Below are 21,488 nucleotides of genomic sequence, written 5' to 3' on the forward strand. Positions count from 1 at the left end.
AATACTACTATTCCAGTTCAGAACAGGACATGCTAACAGGCTAAAAACAGATGACTACTTCTTCTGGGCTTCTTCTGTGATGAGCTTTCTGCTACATGCCATTGAACACTACCAAAAAAACCTGAAGAAGATCCCTGGTTTTTCATGAAACGTATTTCCACGTAAACAATGTCACTTACGGTTTATTCTAACACCATGAAAAATGGAGAAAGTCTACTTCAAACAAAGACTGCATCACACTGTAACTTATCACAACATGAAATGTCATAAATCTTATATAATATGCAAAAATGTTCACATTTAATAAACAGAAATCAAGGAATTTGGATTTAAAAAATTAATAAAAATAAAAATCAATGGAAACACAACAGATCTAAATTTATGTTGATTAAAAATTGATTAATTGTTGGAACTATAACAGTAAGTGGCAGTTTTGTTGGACAATATGATCTTCAGTTACCAAAAAAGTGAACTCAATAAAATACAGAACAATAAAGTATAACAAATTTAACCCCAACCCGCAGTTTTCATTACAACATATTGATCACAGCAACAACAAATAAAGACCCTGGATTTATTGATCCAATTCTAGACAAGAAAAAAAAGGAGGGGTGGGGAGTTCTCTTGGATACAATGTTGAAGTGGAATCCCTCTTTTTAGAAAAATATAAACAACAAACAATTGAAGAGCACCATACAGAGAGGGACGGGTTCTGTGGCTGCCCTTGATGTCCCACGATGACAAAGAGAATATGTAGCAATGGTTTCGCCATGTCTCTTGCTGCTCCTCATTCTTCTCATCCGACTGTACAACGACTCTGTGCTTCCAGATCTCACCCACAAAAGGGACTAATATTAAAAAAGTCGCATTTGACCAGTAAATTATTCAGCATTTATGCAGACATCAGTGGACTCCTCATACACCTCCAACACAAAGAACTCAACATCTAACGCCTCAAGATTTACTGAATCTATCCAAAGTTATCAACTTCACACTAAATATTTAATTTCAGTTCAAACAAGGCCTCATTTTAAAGTCTAAGAAATAGTGCCTTGCTGTTTAACACAACCACAGCCAGTACAGCATATCCATCAAGCTAGTGTAGGACAAATATTTAAGGGGAAGAAAAAAAATTGGTGTGCAGACTGCTTAAAAATGCTAGATTTAGACAGCAGTGACTTTTACCAGATCTACTGTGGTGACCCCGAGTTCAAACAAGGGATCAGCCGAAGGGACTTACTTTAACAGTTCTATTTGGAAAGAATTCATCATCTGAAAAGATTGAAGGATTTTGTAGGGGAATGCATCTGAAGAGAAAATACTAATATATATATATATATATATATATATATATATATATATATATATATGGTTTATTCTGCTAGGCACTCTCGACAAAGTGCTTGTTTTTGATCAACATCATCCTTTCTGTACCCAAAATACTTCCATACAACTCACTTTAATCTTTTTTTTGCAACCATAACTTCCATCCTGTATTTTTCTCATATGGTTTTAGGACAGTTGTGGCTGACAACATAGCAGCACTTCTTTCACAGTCAAATACAGTGCAAAAGAAAGATAGAACTTATTATATGGCTGCAACACTACCCACACTCTGATTGGCTGATTTCCAGTCTGATATTTTCCCATAACAGACCAGTTACCATGACAATCAGTCCAGAACACATATGACATTCATTAGAAAGCAGAAAGCTAAAGCACGATTAGAAAAATAAAGTCGGACATGAACATACTCCATAAATATCTTAACAGCATCAGAAAAAACACAGATTGAAAGCTCACCAGCTTTCATATTCGGCCAATACCGACAAGCATGCATTATACGAGGTCTGTCCAAAAAGTAACGGACCTTTTTATTTTTTTCAAAAAACTATATGGATTTGAATCACGTGTGATTACATCAGCCAAGCTTGAACCTTCGTGCGCATGCGTGAGTTTTTTCACGCCTGTCGGTTGCGTCATTCGCATGTGAGCAGGCTTTGTGTGAGCAGTGGTCCACCCCTCTCGTCGGATTTTTATTGCGAATAAAATGTCTGAACGATTTGGAGTTTTGCTGCATCAAATTTTTCCAGAAACTGTGAGAGACCTCTAGGTGGACACCGTTCGGAAAATTCAGATGGCTTTCAGGGACGATTTTATGGGGATTACACAGATTAAGGAGTGCTCCAGCCGGTTTAAAGACTGCCCACAGCGTCTGCGAGTGCGGCGCACTCCAAGCGCCGATCAACAGGCTGAAACCCCGCTGAAACAACCAGATCATTTCCAAAGTGAAGGCTTTGTTGATCCGGGATGTTGTCCGTCTTCCACAGAAATTGCAGAAGACGTGGACATCAGCACTTTTTCGGCACATTGAGACAGACATGCGGAGAAATTCATGTGTTGGGACGGAGCCGCATGGCGCAAAGCAATGCCGTGATGAAGCCTCACAGGACATGTCCTGGCATGTCCAGCTCATTCACAATTTCTCGGCTAGTCACACGACTGAAAAGCCACCGAAAGCCGTCTGAAAGCCATCTGAAAGCCGTCCTGTGAGACCAACATGGAGGTGCTTTTGTCCGCACCATGAGCGGCTCCGTGGCGCATCCCTCCGTGGCGCATCCCTCCGCTTCTCTTTCCATGACAAAAACTCCTGTAACAGTGGAATGTGCCGAAAAAGTGCTGATGTCCACGTCTTCTGCCATTTCTGTGGAAGTCAGACAACATCCCGGATCAACAAAGCCTTCACGTTGGAAATGATCTGGTTGTTTCAGCAGGGTTTCAGCCTGTCGATCGGCGCTCGGAGTGCGCCGTGCTCTCAGACGCTGTGGGCAGTCTTTAAACCGGCTGGAGCACTCCTTAATCTGTGTAATCCCCATAAAATCGTCCCTGAAAGCCATCTGAATTTTCCGAATGGTGTCCACCTGGAGGTCTCTCACAGTTTCTGGAAAAATTTGATGCAGCAAAGCTCCAAATCGTTCAGACATTTTATTCGCAATAAAAATCCGACGAGAGGGGTGGACCACTGCTCACTCAAAGCCTGCTCACAGGCGAATGACGCAACTGACAGGCGTGAAAAAACTCACACTTGTGCACGAAGGTTCAAGCTTGGCTGATGCAATCACACGATTCAAATCCATATAGTTTTTGAAAAAAATAAAAAGGTCTGTTACTTTTTGGACAGACCTCGTATATATATATATATATATAGTAGCAATACCTTGTTTGCTCGGTTAATAATCTATCACTCCTTCCTTTCTGTCCTTTAACAAAAGTCCGAAACACAAACTACTGCTGTTGAGCAGGAATTTGTATCGACTGAGCATTTTGCAACGAGACAAGCCAATAAAGCAGCTTACAATATCGTACTTTTGAAGTCGCTTGGCACAAAAGGTCCTCTTTCCAGGAACCTCTTCCCTAGAGTTTACAACCAGCATGTAGCAGCTCCACAGTATGTCACTCCAGAACAAAATATGTATTGAGAAGAAAAAAAAAAAATTAAAACCCTTATTTTGGAATAAATCATTTCAGACAGACTTCTCTTGGTGATTAGTCATGGAAGATGACAATTAAGCAATGTTTTTCTTTGTTGTGTGTGCATATTGAGCAACAAAAATGTAGGGCAAGGTGACAGTCTTATCGCCATATGTGACTCTTGCACATGCACACATGGGAGAGTTTCTCAAATGATATATTATGCATCCCTATAGATGAGTTAAAACATGTATTGTGAGGTGCCTGCGTTTGGGGCCTCCCACATGAAAGGTTAAGAAGACCTCATTGCCTAGACAACCATTCATTCATTCACCCAAACCAGAATTCCCTCCGTCCTAATCTCCAATCTGAGAGCAGAGGGGGGAAAAAAGGTCAAGTCTGTTTCTGAGTGCTCAGCCTAGTTTACAGGAGAGGGTTGAACAGGGTCACATCTCAACAAACATTGGGGCCCCTCAAACACATCTGAGTGGCCCCAGCTGTACACAGAGCCATCAGAATCTCAACAGGACAGAACCACAACATCATGAAAATAGAACCACTCTGGGTAAAATGTAGGGTTTTGCCAGGAATGTTTTTCTTGACAAATAAATCTAACTGTTTCTTAAATGTTATGCCTTCAACAAAGATAAACAAAGACAGAAAATTATACTGGATGACATTAACTGAAAATACTTCTCCTCAGAGATCTTTCCAATTAGTGTTATTGTACTCTGACAATGACATCAGTTGCTTCAATCACATTATTAATCTAGTCAACTGCAAATTTCCCCGACATCTCATCTGCAGAGCAATCTCACTGGGCTCTCCTGACATCTTCACATTCACTGCACTTGAGCCTAGGCTATAAACGTATGTCTTTTTCATCCCCAGAGCGCCCATAATTGTCAAGAAAATAAGCACAGGGGTTGTGGGGTGGAGGAAAGAACAATGAAAGCAGCATAGATGGTTGGGGGTAGGGACGGCAGCACAGCGGCATAAGAGGGTGTATTAAGCTTAATTAGGCTTTTGGGCTTCTCATTAACCCAATTTTTAGAGAGGGAAACCTCTGCTGAATAATGCTCCAAGTGACTCACTTTGCAACCCTGCTTCAAAAAGCCAGTACAATGTGTGTCAGCTCTCTAAAGCCACCAGAATTTCATTAGACACCCAGAGGCAAACCACCCACAGCTCTACTATACCTGAAATTAAATGTGATGTATTTAGCAAAATAAACCACTTTGTCAAGAAGCTAAAAGGATAAAAGGAAACGAACCACAAATTTGATTAAAGACTTAAAGTGGATATGACACTTAAAGACAACATAGTCTTATTACATGTAACAAAGGTTATATAATTCGGTCAACCTAAGCGTTTTGGGAAAATGGACGCGGTTCTCCCGTTATATACAACATTTGAACCTTCCGCCACTGAAAAATGTGCACGCCCCGTGACCAGCTTCCCGCTGAGCACCAAACCTAAAATACGTCACTATGTGTAGACCTTATCGGCTTGCACGCCTGGCGGCTGTTGTTTACACTTTTTTTTAGCGGCAGAAACTTTGATTAAACACAGCTCTCAGGGACTTGTTTGCCGATATGCCTGACCAGTGTGTTGCAGCATATTGCACAAACACAAGGGCAAAAAGTTTTAGCCTTTTCAAGTCCAAGCAGATTGATCGAAAGCCGCATTGTTGTGTGATGCACGAAATGTCAGGCTGCCGCTGCCTCCGCTTGCAAACACGCATTTGCTCCCAACAGCAGATACATTCCTCTACCGTCTCCATGTTCTCGCACCGCTCACAGGAACACCTAAAATGTCAACCCCAAATAATATGTTCACAATAATCTTGAAATGGTCAAGGAACTTACGTAGTAAACACGGTTGCAGCATGTTCACTGTTGTTTTCGGCAATCTTTTTCAAAACTTTCGTCGTTTATTTCCTATTCTTTCGTGAAAATAATGTAACTAAACACGGATGAATGCAATGCCAGACACTCGAAAACGGCAAAAACAAGACGGTAATGACGGTGGTCCTCAAGTAACAGCTACACTATCGCGGCTCCGGAACAATAACAAAGGCAGTAAACAGATGCTCGAATCAAAAATGCTATACAGTGGTCCCTCGCTATAATGTGGTTCACCTTTCGTGGCCTTGCAGTTTCGCAGATTTATTTTAGTGCAATTTTGCATGTTTTTTTTTTTTTTTTTTTTTTTTTTTTTTTTAAAACAGCGCATAGTGTTCTGCGTCCTTATCAGGCGGGCCAGTTGTGGCACCAATCGGCATCACCGCGATTGCTCTCACTGCCTCCAATGCCTCCGGGCCACTCACACTGCTCTCCTGTCTGCTGTGCGGAGTTACACCAAATCTGGTGTATAAAGTGTGTAGTGAGGGGTTTTACAGCCTTAAAACATCTATAATAATTGCAAAAAATAGCGCTGACTACTTCGCAGATTTTGCTTATCGCAGGTTATTTTTAGAACGTAACTCCTGTGATAAACGAGGGACCACTGTAATTAGACTGTTATAAACAGCAGCAATAAAAATCAAAGCCTCCCTTACCATTCCATATTCTGCAGCCTTTCAAAAATCCATTGGAATTGGCACATCTCTTGCCTCTGCTTCGGCTCCACCATAAGCTCCGTCGGCATTATTTTCGCTGCTAGAATGCTCCTGGTTTGAATGTTTGTCCGAAAGATACGGCTCCAATCTGTAGGGTCTAATCACTGCTGCGACATCCTCAGGATCCGAGTCAGAAAAGTTCTTGATCTCGTCACTGTCCATGCTGAGGTCCATCTGTTCCTGTTGTTAATCTAACAGATAAAGACAGGACCCTACACGCTGTGATGTCACAGCATTACGTGACCGTTGATGGAACGCTGCCAGCGCGCTTTCCAAGAAACACACTTTTGAGAAACTGTACAAACTTCATTTCTCAGTTATAATAATTAAAACCACTTTCAACTTACTATACTGTATGTATATTTTGATATTTATATCAGTTTTATGTAATTTTTTTAGGTGTCATATCCACTTTAAGCTACTTTTGCCTGTGTGATGGTGTTAAAAGATGGTGTTATTTCTTTTCAATCAGCATCTGGCCAAATATTCCAATCTTAAAAGCAAGGTTACATGCACCCCAGAGTCAACAGTGTGCAACCTTCTCAGCCTGATGTGGATCGCATCTGCAAACAATGAACCCAACATCCCTTTAATGGATGATCGGAAAGGAGTTTACATAGAAGAATAATTATCTTTCCTGGCTTTTGTGCCTGCTGCTCTGCCAAGCAACTTTGAAGAAATGCATTTTAAAAATGCTATTGAAAATCAATGAGCCATTCACTTGGCTACAGAACAGTTAACATCAAGATCTACACCCTCAGGAATATGATTAAATCTTACAGTCGAGCAGCATTGTTAACTGGTTGACCACAACTGCCATCCTGTAATACACAGGATGCCTTTAATTTTGCGCATACAATGTCAACGGCTTAAATATGCAAATTAAACCCATTTCCAGGCTTTACAGAATTCAGGATGTGTATTCGCTTGATTGATAGAGAGGTCTGCAGTCAGATGGACAAAGTTAGAGACAGCAGACTCCCACGTCTTCTCATGCACAGCTTAGGGTCAATAGCAATATAATAAGAGCAAAAGAGTCACATTACTGACACATTACACAATGTACTGATAGTATTACACTGATATTTAAGAAGATCTCATTTCAAAAGCGTGAACTAGCAGCCCAGACTGGACATGTGCAAGCAATACCCCTGAAAACAGTGACAGGTTTATGCATACCAGACTGAAACGACTGGATTATTTATAATAAGCAAAATGCAAAAAGCTAAATTTTTGAGAATGTCAAAGATTGGCTGCAAAGACGGTTCACTCAGTGCCTTTCAAATCCATATTCAAGCTCATTATGGCACAAGTGATGGAGTTAATTAATACAAGTAAATCTAAACCTTTGACCTGCAACACACAGCTTTTATAAAAGCATTCGCCGCTGGACAAAGACAATACTTAAAAACCAGCATGGTGAACAAACCGCTGAAGAACTTTGGGCATAGTCTGCACAGTGTGGGGGCTTTGTCTTTCAGAACATGCCACAGGAGCTTTTCATTAGAGAATGCAGTTTCATTAACATCACCCCACGCTGCTGAGCCCTGCTACATTACAATGACACAGGAGCGCCCCTCTGTCGAGGAAATCTCCACAGAGCAGCAGCTCGCTGAGGAGGAGGGCACGGCAGAGAAACAAGGGGAGAGGGGCAAACAAAAGGGAACCCGATTACCACCGGTCACAGCTCATCCACAAACCAAGAGGGAAATCCATCACCTGCAGGATCAAACAGAAACTTGCGCCTGATGTAAAACCCAGTGAAAGCCGGACCTGCCCATCTAAGTACATGCTTTCTACTCATTTTGCGTCGACCGTCATTGCTACCTGCCCCTCCACCGCCACCACTGAGTCACACTGACAGCAACATGTAAGTTTTAGGCACACACCGTGAAATCCAACACAAGTGAGAATGCTTTCTGGTCATAATGACCTCCAGGTTCTAATGGCACACTGGTGATATATTCCTGTTTTTATTACAGTCTGCAGTTTTCAGTGCCGTTTCATGGTAGCTGCATCCTTATTTTGCCAATATTAAACTCCAAAGAAAGCGTATTGGTCATGCCGTCTGCAATATAATGAACTGTTCTGAACATCATTATTTTTTACTTTTGTCTCTGCAGCTATGTCAGACTACCTCTGTAACAAATACTGTAACTTGCTGTTATTGTTTCGTCAGCTTAGTTTCATAAAGGTGCAGTTGGACATATTTCCATACTTATGATTCGTTCTGGAACAAACATGCTAAAAATGTGTAACATTCCTTTTCAAGCTAAACAGTCAGGGCCTGGTTTCATAAAGCAGTCTAATAATGTAGTCTACTAAACGTAGTAGACTCAGGTTAGTTGCCCAACATTAGCCATCTAATCTCCTTTTTGCACAGACAGCTAAACTTGTAGATTAGCTGGGTAATGTTAGTCAATGATTTTCATGGGTATAAGTAGCCTCACAAGTGCTTCCTATGCCTGAGAGTTTACTTCCAGGTTGGTTGTCTGCTACAACCATGGCCGAGTCAGCCGCACCAGAGGGGAAGCGCTCCCGGAAAAAGGCTCCTATGTTCTTTAAAGTGGAGGAAGCTCTCCTTTTGGAGAAATATGAGCCATGTAGGGGTGCTCTTGAGTGTTCCAAAGGAACAACATCGGCCCTAGCTGCCAAAAGAGGGACTTGGGAGGAGATCACAGTGTCCCTCAATAGGTAGCTGGACAAATCGCCCAATGTGCAGCATAAGTGCAGAACCAATATCCCTCATGATTCAGCACACAGTTGACTTTGAGATGTGGATTGTGTCGCTGATAACCTGGCCCGGTTTCATAAAGCAGTCTAATTGTTCAGTCTACTAAACTTACTTAGTCAACTACGGTTAGTCTTTCAACATTATCCGTCTAATCACAGTTTCACATCAATGGCTAAATTTGTAGACTGGCCGTCTTACATTAGTCAACAGTTTTCATGGGTATAACAGCCTCGCCTGTGCCGTTGCCAAGAGGTGACTCCAATGTGCGATACTTTTGTTTACTTCCAGGTTGGTTGTAGTCATGAACCATCCAGGCTTTGTTTCGTTAACCCATATGAACTCCAGATTGACGTGCTTAGCTCTTAGCCTAGCAGTTTCACTCTTCAGTTTCTTCTTCGACACTTTTTATGCACACAACACTGCTCAACGGAACAGCGATGCCGGTGGCTAATATGAGAACTGTTACAAACGCATCATGACAGTTATCGTTTGTTGCAACCATGGCCAAAAGCAGAGGAAGCTGTCCTTCTGAAGGAATACGAGCCAAGCAGCGGTACTCTTGAGTATCCCATCAAGTTTTGTTACATAACAACCAACATTTTTTGAGGTAAGACACTGAAGTTTTGTCGACTAAAATAAGAGAAGCCTCCTCTGTACCAGGCTAAAAACATTAGTCGAATAATGCAAAACTTTAGCTGACTAAGCACTTTGTGCAATGACTAATGTAAAAAAAATTAGTCAACTAAGTGAGTTTATTCGACTCAACAAGATTAGACTGCCACAACAGAGTTTAAATGAAACAATTAATATGTGCATGTTGTGTAGACTTTCAGCTTTAATTCAAGAGGTTTAACAAAAAATATTGCATTGACCATTTAGGAATCACAGCCACTTTGATACACGGTCCCTCCATTTTAGAGCCTATAAGTAACTGGACAAAGTGATCATTGTTAATCCAAATAATCACTTTTACAGCCACTTTTCTTGAGACAAACTAGGAAATGGATACATGGATTTTCAGTAAAGATAACTCTCCTTCATCCTTGCCCGGTAGAAATTTAATGACAAAATACACTTCAGTTTCAGACTTGGACAGTTTGTGTCTTCTGTCATTTGAACATGCAGTAACTGGGGCTGCAACTAATGACTATTTTCACAACCGATTAGTCAATTAATGATTGTCTTGATTAGTTGATAGGTCTATAAAAAGTAAAAAACTGGCGAACAATGTTAAACAAAATTATCCAGAGCAGCTAGTCCAATAAACCACAAAATTATTACACTACACAAGCTAAACTCAAAGAAATCAATGATATAAAAATTGTTGACTAATTTGATACTCGCTTAATAATTTATCGTCAAACATCAGTAGGACTGAAACGAGTAACTTGAATAAGTCGAGTAACGAATAATTCAATTACAAAAAATATTTGAGCGAAATTCTGTGCCTCAAAGCTCCGTTTAACGTTGTAGTACATATGCCAGGCCTGTGTGTGGTGCTGTAACATCTCCAGAAAAAAAAAAAGACTAGAGCATGGGCCATGTAAGAGCTAATCTGTAGCACCAAAGCTACCACTTTCCAACACGACACAAAAGAGTAAAATAAAGCCTTTTATTAAGAGAAAGAGGGTCCACGTTTATCATCTGAAATAGACTTACTGCGCATTTAAAGCGAAACGGGCTCCAAATATGACTAAATGAAGTACTTTTATTTATTTTCGGAAATGCGCTCTGTTCTCTAAACGATACATGAAAAGCAAACGGCACTCGCCTTTGCAGACGTACAGCGGGATGCACTGCTGCCTCGTTGGGGCTCATAACATCAGATCTTAAAGTTCAGAGTCCGTTGTATGTGTCCCACCCAAAAATTGTCAGTACTCACAAATGTACTTAAACATCCCTTATTTATTGTTTCAGCATTCTAAAGAGACAGAAGGAGAGAGGGAGAGCACTACATGTACTGTTTTAAGAACGGAGTGCATTTCCGAAAATAAAAGTACTTCATTTAATCAGTTTGGGTAAATCGTTGCACCCCTCCCAGAGCCCTGTTTTTTACAGGCTGTGCTCACGTTCAGGTGCAGCCTGACTGACTGAGGATTACAACGACCACCTGTGCTTACGGTCCGGTGTCAGGGGAGTGCCAAGCTGAGCTCCTGACACTAGGAAAGATCCGAAACTTGTAAAGATGTGAAAAAATAAATAATTACCCAGAAAAACAGAAAGAGATACACTAAATTTGACAATCTGCGTGATGGAGCAGCGACATCGTGCCATTGTTTAGGGAAAGCCCTGGACTGTTGATGTTGGTTAAAAAAGCAAGAGTACTTTTTATCCAATCAATCGCCAGAATAATTGATAGAATACTCTATTAAAATAATAGATAGCTGCAGCCCTAAACATCAGCAATTTTATTTTTTACCAATCACTACAAGTACTTCTGTGCAAAACTATCCTTATCAAACTATGGTTACACGGGAACTGTCAACATCCATCAAGGTCAAAGTCTGTATGTAAGTTAGACCAAAATGGAAGACACATTCAGTCTAAAGAAAGCTGGCTGTGAAAGCCTCCCCACTACTCCCCCCAAGACATACAATTCACTACATTTATTTTGTTTTCTTCAAGTACGTATGGCCTATAAGTACTATGGATAAAAATGGCAGTAATTCTGAAATGATTAATGCAATATTTTTGTAAAACCCTTTGCCTTAAAACTGTAAATTTACACCACAGCACTGTTTCAATTCAACTCCATTATGGCCGTGCGTAAACACAAAATTAAAGTGTTTTTTTTTTTAAAAGGGGTCACTGTCCAAATACTTATGCACCGAACAGCAATCATGTGGCAGCTTTAAAAAATGGCTGCATAAAGGCTAATCCATGTACAGATGATTTGCAGTCATGAAGAATTTCCAGAGAAACCAAAAAAAGTTGTCTTATTTTTGATGACAAACCTGTTAATATTCATCTCAAGCAAATGCAAATTGCAACAACAGAAATGCTCGAGCCCAACATTTTATTTTAGACTCTGCTCACGTTTTTGCTCACAAGTACAGAAAATGTGCAAACAAAATAGAAGCAACATAAACCTGAACCACATGTGAGTGGGTTTACAAGGCAAACTACATAACTTGCAATACCACAATAGTGTACCAAAGCTAATCGCTTAAATATGTTGGCCTTGTTCTGATCCTCAGAGGAATGTCCTCATAACACATGCCGTTAGCACAAAGACACATGCACACGCTGACACGCATATGCTCACACTCAATGAAACACAGACATAACAAGCACACAGTGTGGCCCAGTGGTAGGAATATATTTTTTTTACTACTTACCATTGAAAACCGGCTGTCCTTTCTCCACCATATCTGGTATGAGTACCTTGTATACATCTTCAGAGAAGCCTGGTCTGCACGGTGGGGTGCCCCTTCCCTCTGCAGCAATCTGTTAGTGAAGAAGGGGTGGACAGGGTGCAGCAATGAGTCATAAATCAACCTTCAAAAATGCAGTCAGTATGCAGCAAGTTACCCCCCTATACCTCTTGGTCACATTCTGAAATCCCTACGGTTGTACAAAAGCATTTGTTGTTTTTATAGCAGGGATCGCAATTAGGATAATGAGGCCAAAAGGGTTAAGCATTAGTGAAAAGCACGGGTAGACAAGAACAAGCTCCATTTGTCCCCCTGGAGGGGCCCAAACCTAGGGTAGGGTTATAGCCAATGTTCCCACTTGGCTCCTGTGATCGCCACAGCATTCTGGACAAACAGTCTACTTTGAAGTTCTGGGAAAAGGGAATAAAAGCAACTGTTAACGACCCACCGTTGTGGGAATAAAAACACTTATATGTGAATGTCTGAGTAAACAAAAAAAAAAAAGCAGTTTCTTGTTGTGTGTCGGGAAACTAAATTGCTTTTACTTATCAATGTGCTGCAAGTGTATTCCTGCCTGGGGTTTAAATGTTTATGCCAAAAAAAACTAAATAATGGGGACGGTGTAGAAAAATTAGAAAAAAGTGAGATTGACTGCTTCAAAAAGCATGACTGAAGAAAGATCTAATGCAGTATCACATCACAATTTCATAACAAAATGCTGTGCGCAGTCAGCACAGGCACGCATCTACTAGATCACACAACCTCAGCATCGATCCACTTCCAAGAACAGAGCCTGGGCTCTGTTTCTTACCGTGCACTCTCAGTGTAAAATGAGAGGAGCCCTGATGAAAAGAGCATTGTGGGTATCCGTGCCACTTGCCTTTCCTAATCAGAGGAATTTAAATGGAAAATGCATGCCGAGCGGAGGGAGGAGCAGACCTGGATTTCAAGTACTACTACAACAGCACTGGGATCTATGCTGATGTATTCCAGTGTTAAACTAGACCTACAACAGTTTTAACAATATCAAGCATCAAACTGTGTGTTTATGGATGACCACTGTTGTTCAGTGAAGAAACAGTTCTTTTAAAGTATATGCATCAAGTATGTCAAACTTGCACACCAAGGGCCAAATAAGGCCCATAAGAAGTTCCTTTTGACTTTAGAGTTGTTGCTTTACCGAATTGCTATGCTGCAACAAAATGCATCCAATAAAACTCGCAAAACAACCTTTAAATGTTGTTAAATTTAACTGCAGTTAAAAAAAAAAGAACAATACTTACTGTGTCTACATTTACTGACCTTTGCAACTTTGGGGTTTTCATACACTGCAAATGCTATAGAGTAAAACTAAAGTGTAAAGCAGAATGGTCCACTCCAAACAGTGTTAAATCAACTGTGATTGTGCTAAATCAAGTTGACAAGTGTAAAATAACCAAAATTTGCTTGGGGAGGTTTTCTGTTCCACTGTGGCTTGCAGAGTGCTTGCTCAAGAGGGTTGGTAATTTCTCGATATTACTTGTACATAGTCCTTTGAGGTAACACATGATTTGGCACAGTATACACAAACGGAATTGAACTGATCAACTTATAGCATTAATTTACACTATGATAGAATTAATGTAACACTATTTAGAGGGACCATATTGCACAGCACATTTCAACTTTGGTAATGTCCTTGACTTTACCATATCTGCACTGAAAGGAAAAACTGTTCACATTTTTACATCTGAGCTAACACATTTTGTAAATTGGTTTTGAGTTGACAACTTTGGAAAACCAGCACCACAGGACACCCGAATTTTCACACCACAGATGCTACATACATGAAGTTGGGAAGCGCCATCTGCCACACTGAGCTGAGTAGCAGAATTGTTATTCCTTGGGGTGGGCCATAAACCTTTCGATGTATATGAGCTGCAACAAGTAATGGTACCAACTGATCAGCTCGTGTAACACCCCCACAGTCGCCAAAGGTACCGTATTTAATTTCTGTTCACTCACAGCAAATTATGAAAAGGTTAGCCTAACAATTAAAATGACTCCATGTTAAATGGAGCAAAGCACCTGTGACTTGACCTAGTTACGCTGACCAATGGCAAAGGCTATACGTCCAACCGTTGAGCAAATAACTATAATGTCTTATCTTATTCGCCCAACCGTTGGGCAGATAAGTCATACATTAAACGTTACACACAACCGTTGGGCAGATAAATATAATGTCTTATCTTATTCGCCCAACCGTGATCGTGTATTTGACGTTTTGTGCATCTAAACTACGTTTTTTTACACCACTTTTTTAAGGCTCTATTGCGGCATATGTTTGACACATTTAACGGCGCCGTCTTTAATTACGGCGAAAACACTGCAATGGATGAAAACAGACAAACTTCATAAGCATTTTGAATGGAAGCCTGTTAACGACGAAACAGTTTTTGAACAAAATGCTGCTTGTTGGCTGTAAGATGGTGTTAGCTTGACACTGTTCCCTGGTTGTGATGGGCCAAACAGAACCGCTTTAGATCACAGCTCCTCCGCGGACTGCAAACCCTCCCGCAAAATATCCGCCTTTTTCCCCTCCCGCGTTGAAACCGGAAGTGAGCTTACAAGCACGCTCATTGGTCGGTTGGGGTTGGGCCTATGTGCTCGCGTATTTACTTTATTGACCCAACGGTTGGGCGTATAGCCACTCTCCTGACCAATTAGCACAGTTTACTTCCTGTTTGGTCACACATGCACACCAGAAAAGGATTACAATCAAAAACTAATTCCATAGTTTTCTAGCCATCAAAATCATGTGTCTCTTATGTTATCAATTCCTCTTAACAATGCTGATGTTTTGTCTTTTACAGGCTTCATGTTGGAAAAAATAAATAAATACATGCACCGGGGCTGTTCCCAAACAAAAGAACAGCAGCAGTGTCCCATCATAACACAATCCTCACACTATTATACCGATTTTAAAAAGTAGGGGGTTCTTCTTTTTTTTTTGATTTTGCTCAAATTCTTAAAAATTCAGTAGTTTCAAGCCTCGTGGCATGCTTTCCCTGCCGCCATTGTTCTGTGAAATCACATGGACTATCCTCATCTTGTGATAGCTCCACAATATTTTGCGCGCTTTATCAGTTGTGCCGCAGCTTCCCCAGACGTACAGCACTATCACACTCTAAATTTCCATAGAGACTCTAGCTGCACCTTTGACGTTACGTCAAACTCAGCATTTACCAACAAGGAAAGCAGCACATTGATGCTGAAAACCTGTAGATCTACATCTTTCCACACAGAACACAGACCAGCAAAATCAACCTGATAAACAGAACTAGTAACAGACAAAATCTCATCAATTCCAATTCTGCACTACAGACCCCACCCACCAGTATCTCAGAAAGTAGTGGGTTGATTCAGACAAAAATCTGCAGAGAGATGGTCAAGGGAGAGTTCTTTCAAGCCTGGTGGTTGTCCTGTTTTGTCTCCAATTAATTGAATCCTCACACAAATGCCAAACGGTGGAGAACAAAGATTCTCTAACAGTTTCTGCTGGTCATCATGAACAGAGTGGAGGTGAGTTCCCTTCTAGTTTCATCCTCTGATCGTTCAAGTGGACCCACAGGGAGGACAGAACCTGACCAGTGGTCCTGGAGGAGCAATTAGAGTCCAACTCTGCTGCTTTAAAAAAAAAAAAAAAAAAAAAAAAAAAAATACCTACCACAAAAGTATTTCAGCTACTTTAAGCTTGGACAACTATTGTGTTAGATGATAAATCATTTCACACTCAGCCACTTTATTTCTAAATACGAGAGCATGTGAAGATTTAACCTAAACTAAATCTAAGCCATGAGGAAAAACTGGTTAAAATCGGTGCTAACTTCCGTAAAATAGAGCGTCACCTTCAATTAAGCTAGAGGCAAATTAAGCTAGGTGGTGACACGTTTGAAACGAAGTCTCCGCAGTTTTAAAGCTTAGAAGGAGGTTAAAAAAAGAACTGTTCAGTGAATTTGTAGCCCGTTTCTTTTTCTTCTTCTTTGAGATAAATAAAGATAAAGAAGTGTAAGGTGAAGAAGCAGCTCGTTAAAGTATAACTCCGCGGGGTTACCTGCAGTCCTGCTAAGAGCGCCAGCACGAGCAGACCGCCGAACATCGCTCCGGTTCCGGTTCTTCCTTTGGAATCCGTACAAAGGAAAGGCAAAAAAATATATATATATATAACAATAAGAAGACGGAAAAGAAAAATTAAATATCCCTCGCGTGTGGCGGCGGTGACAAAAGGAGGTCCTTCTACGACAAGAGCGGCGGCATGAAGCAGCCTCCTCCTCTGCGCGCGGAGCACTGAGGGAGGAGAGCAGCAGAGAGGAGTCTGGTACTGAAGCTGCTGCTGCTGCTGCTCCCACCCCCTCCTCCTCTTTGTCCTCCACCTCCTCCCACCCGGCCACGCCAGGAGCCCATCTCTCTGTCTCTCCCTACCGGCCGCACCGACCATTTCACCCTCCAAACAAATCAATACGCCGTGCAGTCTGGGCACTACTTTTTTGTTCCTTGGATATATTTTTTTAATTAAGCAAGATTTGCAATTATTGTGTCAATCGCAATAAAAAAAGAAGGCATCCATCTCATTTTTCACTGATGTCAGAGAGCTAATATTTTAGTTTAGTGCAGCAGCTAAGAGAATATTTAGAGCAGAATCGTGCAAATGGTGATAAAAGCATCAAAGTTGGCGCAAATGCTCTTTAGACATTACTGTTTTGAAAAAATCAACAGGCCACTTGAATTTTCAATATGGCAGCCAGGTCGGGGTCAATTGAAGAATTACACAGGGGTCAAAATTAAAAATGCTCCAATCATTTTGAAAACTACACCACGTTATTTGTCTGACGGTAAAGATTCCATAAAGGTATAGTTTGGACTATCTATGACTGATAGTCCATGAGCCGGTCATCAATTTTGACCTAATCGGTACCACTGAAGGTGACTACACAACACTTAGAATCCAGCCTCAGTGTACCATGACCTACACAAAAATGTATGATAACCATCCCAGGGTGGTAGCTGTAGTCAGGTTGGGGTCAATGAAGAATTACATAGAGGTAAAAATTTTAAAATGCTCCAATCACGTTGAAAACTATATCATATTATTTGTCTGATCATAACAATTCCAAAAAAGTATAGTTTGTACTATCTATGATGTAATGTTCTGGGGTTATGGGGAAAAACAGCAAAACTGGTGACAAAGGTCAATTTCAGTTTGTACAGGGGTCAAAAGTTAAAGTTGCTACAATTCAGTAAAAAAAATGATGCAAATTACTGTTTTGGTTAATAGGGTTCTAATAAGGAATAGTTTGCACGATCTGTCATGCTTAGTTATCATGTTACAGGGTAATATATGTCACATGTCTACTGGTGGTTGACTCTCACTGCGGTATTGTATCACTTCCTGTTCCGGAGCGCAGCGGTGTTTTGCTGTATCTGTTTAATCTGCGCAGTTAGATTGATCTAGTTAACTAGATAACGATTTGTTTCACAGTGTAATCTTCACGTGCCTTAACTAAAGCACTCCCTCTGCTGAATCACATCTAAATTATTTACACATTATTCACTTTGTGTGTTTTTAGGAATCCGCTAGCTTAGCGCAGCTACTAGCTCTTAGCCGGTTTAGCATGGCGGCTTCTCCTGTCTCTCCTGCACTTTTCTGCTCTGAGTGTGAAATGTTTAGTTATTCCTCGGCCTCCTTTAGCAGTAATGGTACTTGTAATAAGTGTAGCTTATTCGTAGCTTTGGAGGCCAGGCTGGGCGAATTGGAGACTCGGCTCCGCACCGTGGAAAATTCTACAGCTAGCCAGGCCCCTGTAGTCGGTGCGGACCAAGGTAGCTTAGCCGCCGTTAGTTTCCCTCTGGCAGATCCCGAGCAGCCGGGAAAGCAGGCCGACTGGGTGACTGTGAGGAGGAAGCGTAGCCCTAAACAGAAGCCCCGTGTACACCGCCAACCCGTTCACATTTCTAATCGTTTTTCCCCACTCGACGACACACCCGCCGAGGATCAAACTCTGGTTATTGGCGACTCTGTTTTGAGAAATGTGAAGTTAGCGACACCAGCAACCATAGTCAATTGTCTTCCGGGGCCAGAGCAGGTGACATTGAAGGAAATTTGAAACTGCTGGCTAAGGCTATGCGTAAATTTGGTAAGATTGTAATTCACGTCGGCAGTAATGACACCCGGTTACACCAATCGGAGGTCACTAAAATTAACATTGAATCGGTGTGTAACTTTGCAAAAACAATGTCGGACTCTGTATTAGACAGCATTGCTTAAATTTTCATTGTTACGCAGATGAAACCCAGCTTTATCTATCCATGAAGGCAGTCCTACATATTTGTTTAATATGTGCTTTGAATGACATATCCTGATCAAAAATGACTCCAAGATTTCTCACAGTATTACTAGAGGTCAGGGTAATGCCATCCAGAGTAAGGATCTGGTTAGACACCATGTTTCTAAGATTTGTGGGGCCAAGTACAATAACTTCAGTTTTATCTGAGTTTAAAAGCAGGAAATTAGAGGTCATCCATGTCTTTATGTCTGTAAGACAATCCTGCAGTTTAGCTAATTGGTGTGTGTCCTCTGGCTTCATGGATAGATAAAGCAGGGTATCATCTGCGTAACAATGAAAATTTAAGCAATGCCGTCTAATAATACTGCCTAAGGGAAGCATGTATAAAGTGAATAAAATTGGTTCTAGCACAGAACCTTGTGGAACTCCATAATTAACCTTAGTCTGTGAAGAAGATTCCCCATTTACATGAACAAATTGTAATCTATTAGATAAATATGTTTCAAACCACCGCAGCGCAGTGCCTTTAATACCTATGGCATGCTCTAATCTCTGTAATAAAATTTTATGGTCAACAGTATCAAAAGCAGCACTGAGGTCTAACAGAACAAGCACAGAGATGAGTCCACTGTCTGAGGCCATAAGAAGATCATTTGTAACCTTCATTAATGTTGTTTCTGTACTATGATGAATTCTAAAACCTGACTGAAACTCTTCAAATAGACCATTCCTCGGCAGATGATCAGTTAGCTGTTTTACAACTACCCTTTCAAGAATTTTGGAGAGAAAAGGAAGGTTGGAGATTGGCCTATAATTAGCTAAGATAGCTGGGTCAGATGATGGCTTTTTAAGTAATGGTTTAATTACTGCCACCTTAAAAGCCTGTGGTACATAGCCAACTAATAAAGATAGATTGATCATATTTAAGATTGAAGCATTAAATAATGGTAGGGCTTCCTTGAGCAGCCTGGTAGGAATGGGGTCTAATAGACATGTTGATGGTTTGGATGAAGTAACTAATGAAAATAACTCAGAACAATCTGAGAGAAAGAGTCTAACCAAATCCCGGCATCACTGAAAGCAGCCAAAGATAACGATACGTCTTTGGGATGGTTATGAGTAATTTTTTCTCTAATAGTTAAAATTTTATTAGCAAAGAAAGTCATGAAGTCATTACTAGTTAAAGTTAAAGGAATACTCGGCTCAATAGAGCTCTGACACTTTGTCAGCCTGGCTACAGTGCTGAAAAGAAACCTGGGGTTGTTCTTATTTTCTTCAATTAGTGATGAGTAGTAAGATGTCCTAGCTTTACAGAGGGCTTTTTTTATAGAGCAACAGACTCTTTTTCCAGGCTAATTGAAGATCTTCTAAATTAGTGAGATGCCATTTCCTCTCCAACTTATGGGTTATTTGCTTTAAGCTGCGAGTTTGTGAGTTATACCATGGAGTCAGGCACTTCTGATTTAAAGCTCTCTTTTTCAGAGGAGCTACAGCATCCAAAGTTGTCTTCAATGAGGATGTAAAACTATTGACGAGATACTCTATCTCACTTACAGAGTTTAGGTAGCTACTCTGCACTGTGTTGGTATATGGCATTAGAGAACATAAAGAAGGAATCATATCCTTAAACCTAGTTACAGCGCTTTCTGAAAGACTTCTAGTGTAATGAAACTTATTCCCCACTGCTGGGTAGTCCATCAGAGTAAATGTAAATGTTATTAAGAAATGATCAGACAGAAGGGAGTTTTCAGGGAATACTGTTAAGTCTTCAATTTCCATACCATAAGTCAGAACAAGATCTAAGATATGATTAAAGTGGTGGGTGGACTCATTTACATTTTGAGCAAAGCCAATTGAGTCTAATAATAGATTAAATGCAGTGTTGAGGCTGTCATTCTCAGCATCTGTGTGGATGTTAAAATCGCCCAATATAATTATCTTATCTGAGCTAAGCACTAAGTCAGACAAAAGGTCTGAAAATTCACAGAGAAACTCACAGTAACGACCAGGTGGACGATAGATAATAACAAATAAAACTGGTTTTTGGGACTTCCAATTTGGATGGACAAGACTAAGAGTCAAGCTTTCAAATGAATTAAAGCTCTGTCTGGGTTTTTGATTAATTAATAAGCTGGAATGGAAGATTGCTGCTAATCCTCCGCCTCGGCCCGTGCTACGAGTGTTCTGGCAGTTAGTGTGACTCGGGGGTGTTGACTCATTTCAACTAACATATTCATCCTGCTGTAACCAGGTTTCTGTAAGGCAGAATAAATCAATATGTTGATCAATTATTATATCATTTATTAACAGGGACTTAGAAGAGAGAGACCTAATGTTTAATAGACCACATTTAACTGTTTTAGTCTGTGGTGCAGTTGAAGGTGCTATATTACTTTTTCTTTTTGAATTTTTATGCTTAAATAGATTTTTGCTGGTTATTGGTGGTCTGGGAGCAGGCACCGTCTCTACGGGGATGGGGTAATGAGGGGATGGCAGGGGGAGAGAAGCTGCAGAGAGGTGTGTAAGACTACAACTCTGCTTCCTGGTCCCAACCCTGGATAGTCACGGTTTGGAGGATTTAAGAAAATTGGCCAGATTTCTAGAAATGAGAGCTGCTCCATCCAAAGTGGGATGGATGCCGTCTCTCCTAACAGGACCAGGTTTTCCCCAGAAGCTTTGCCAATTATCTATGAAGCCCACCTCATTTTTTGGACACCACTCAGACAGCCAGCAATTCAAGGAGAACATGCGGCTAAACATGTCACTCCCAGTCCGATTGGGGAGGGGCCCAGAGAAAACTACAGAGTCCGACATTGTTTTTGCAAAGTTACACACCGATTCAATGTTAATTTTAGTGACCTCCGATTGGCGTAACCGGGTGTCATTACTGCCAACGTGAATTACAATCTTACCAAATTTATGCTTAGCCTTAGCCAGCAGTTTCAAATTTCCTTCAATGTCACCTG

The 21,488-nt window shown here is 40.8% G+C and overlaps 1 protein-coding gene across 1 annotated transcript in view; it reads right to left on the bottom strand.

Moving 5' to 3' along the window:
- The window catches only part of cdh2 (cadherin 2, type 1, N-cadherin (neuronal)), a 154,703-nt gene extending 138,250 nt beyond the window's left edge, over positions 1-16,453 (bottom strand). Inside the window, exons 1-2 of the mRNA XM_034182823.1 lie at positions 16,293-16,453; positions 12,164-12,272 (exon numbers count right to left, since the gene is read on the bottom strand). Of these exons, the coding sequence (XP_034038714.1) occupies positions 12,164-12,272; positions 16,293-16,337 (154 nt within the window). The 5' untranslated portion in view covers positions 16,338-16,453. The remainder of the gene's footprint in view (positions 1-12,163; positions 12,273-16,292) is intronic.
- Positions 16,454-21,488: the final 5,035 nt, after the last annotated feature.

This window comes from Thalassophryne amazonica, chromosome 12 (assembly GCF_902500255.1).
Source record: "Thalassophryne amazonica chromosome 12, fThaAma1.1, whole genome shotgun sequence".
In the NCBI taxonomy this organism is placed as follows: Eukaryota; Metazoa; Chordata; class Actinopteri; order Batrachoidiformes; family Batrachoididae; genus Thalassophryne; species Thalassophryne amazonica.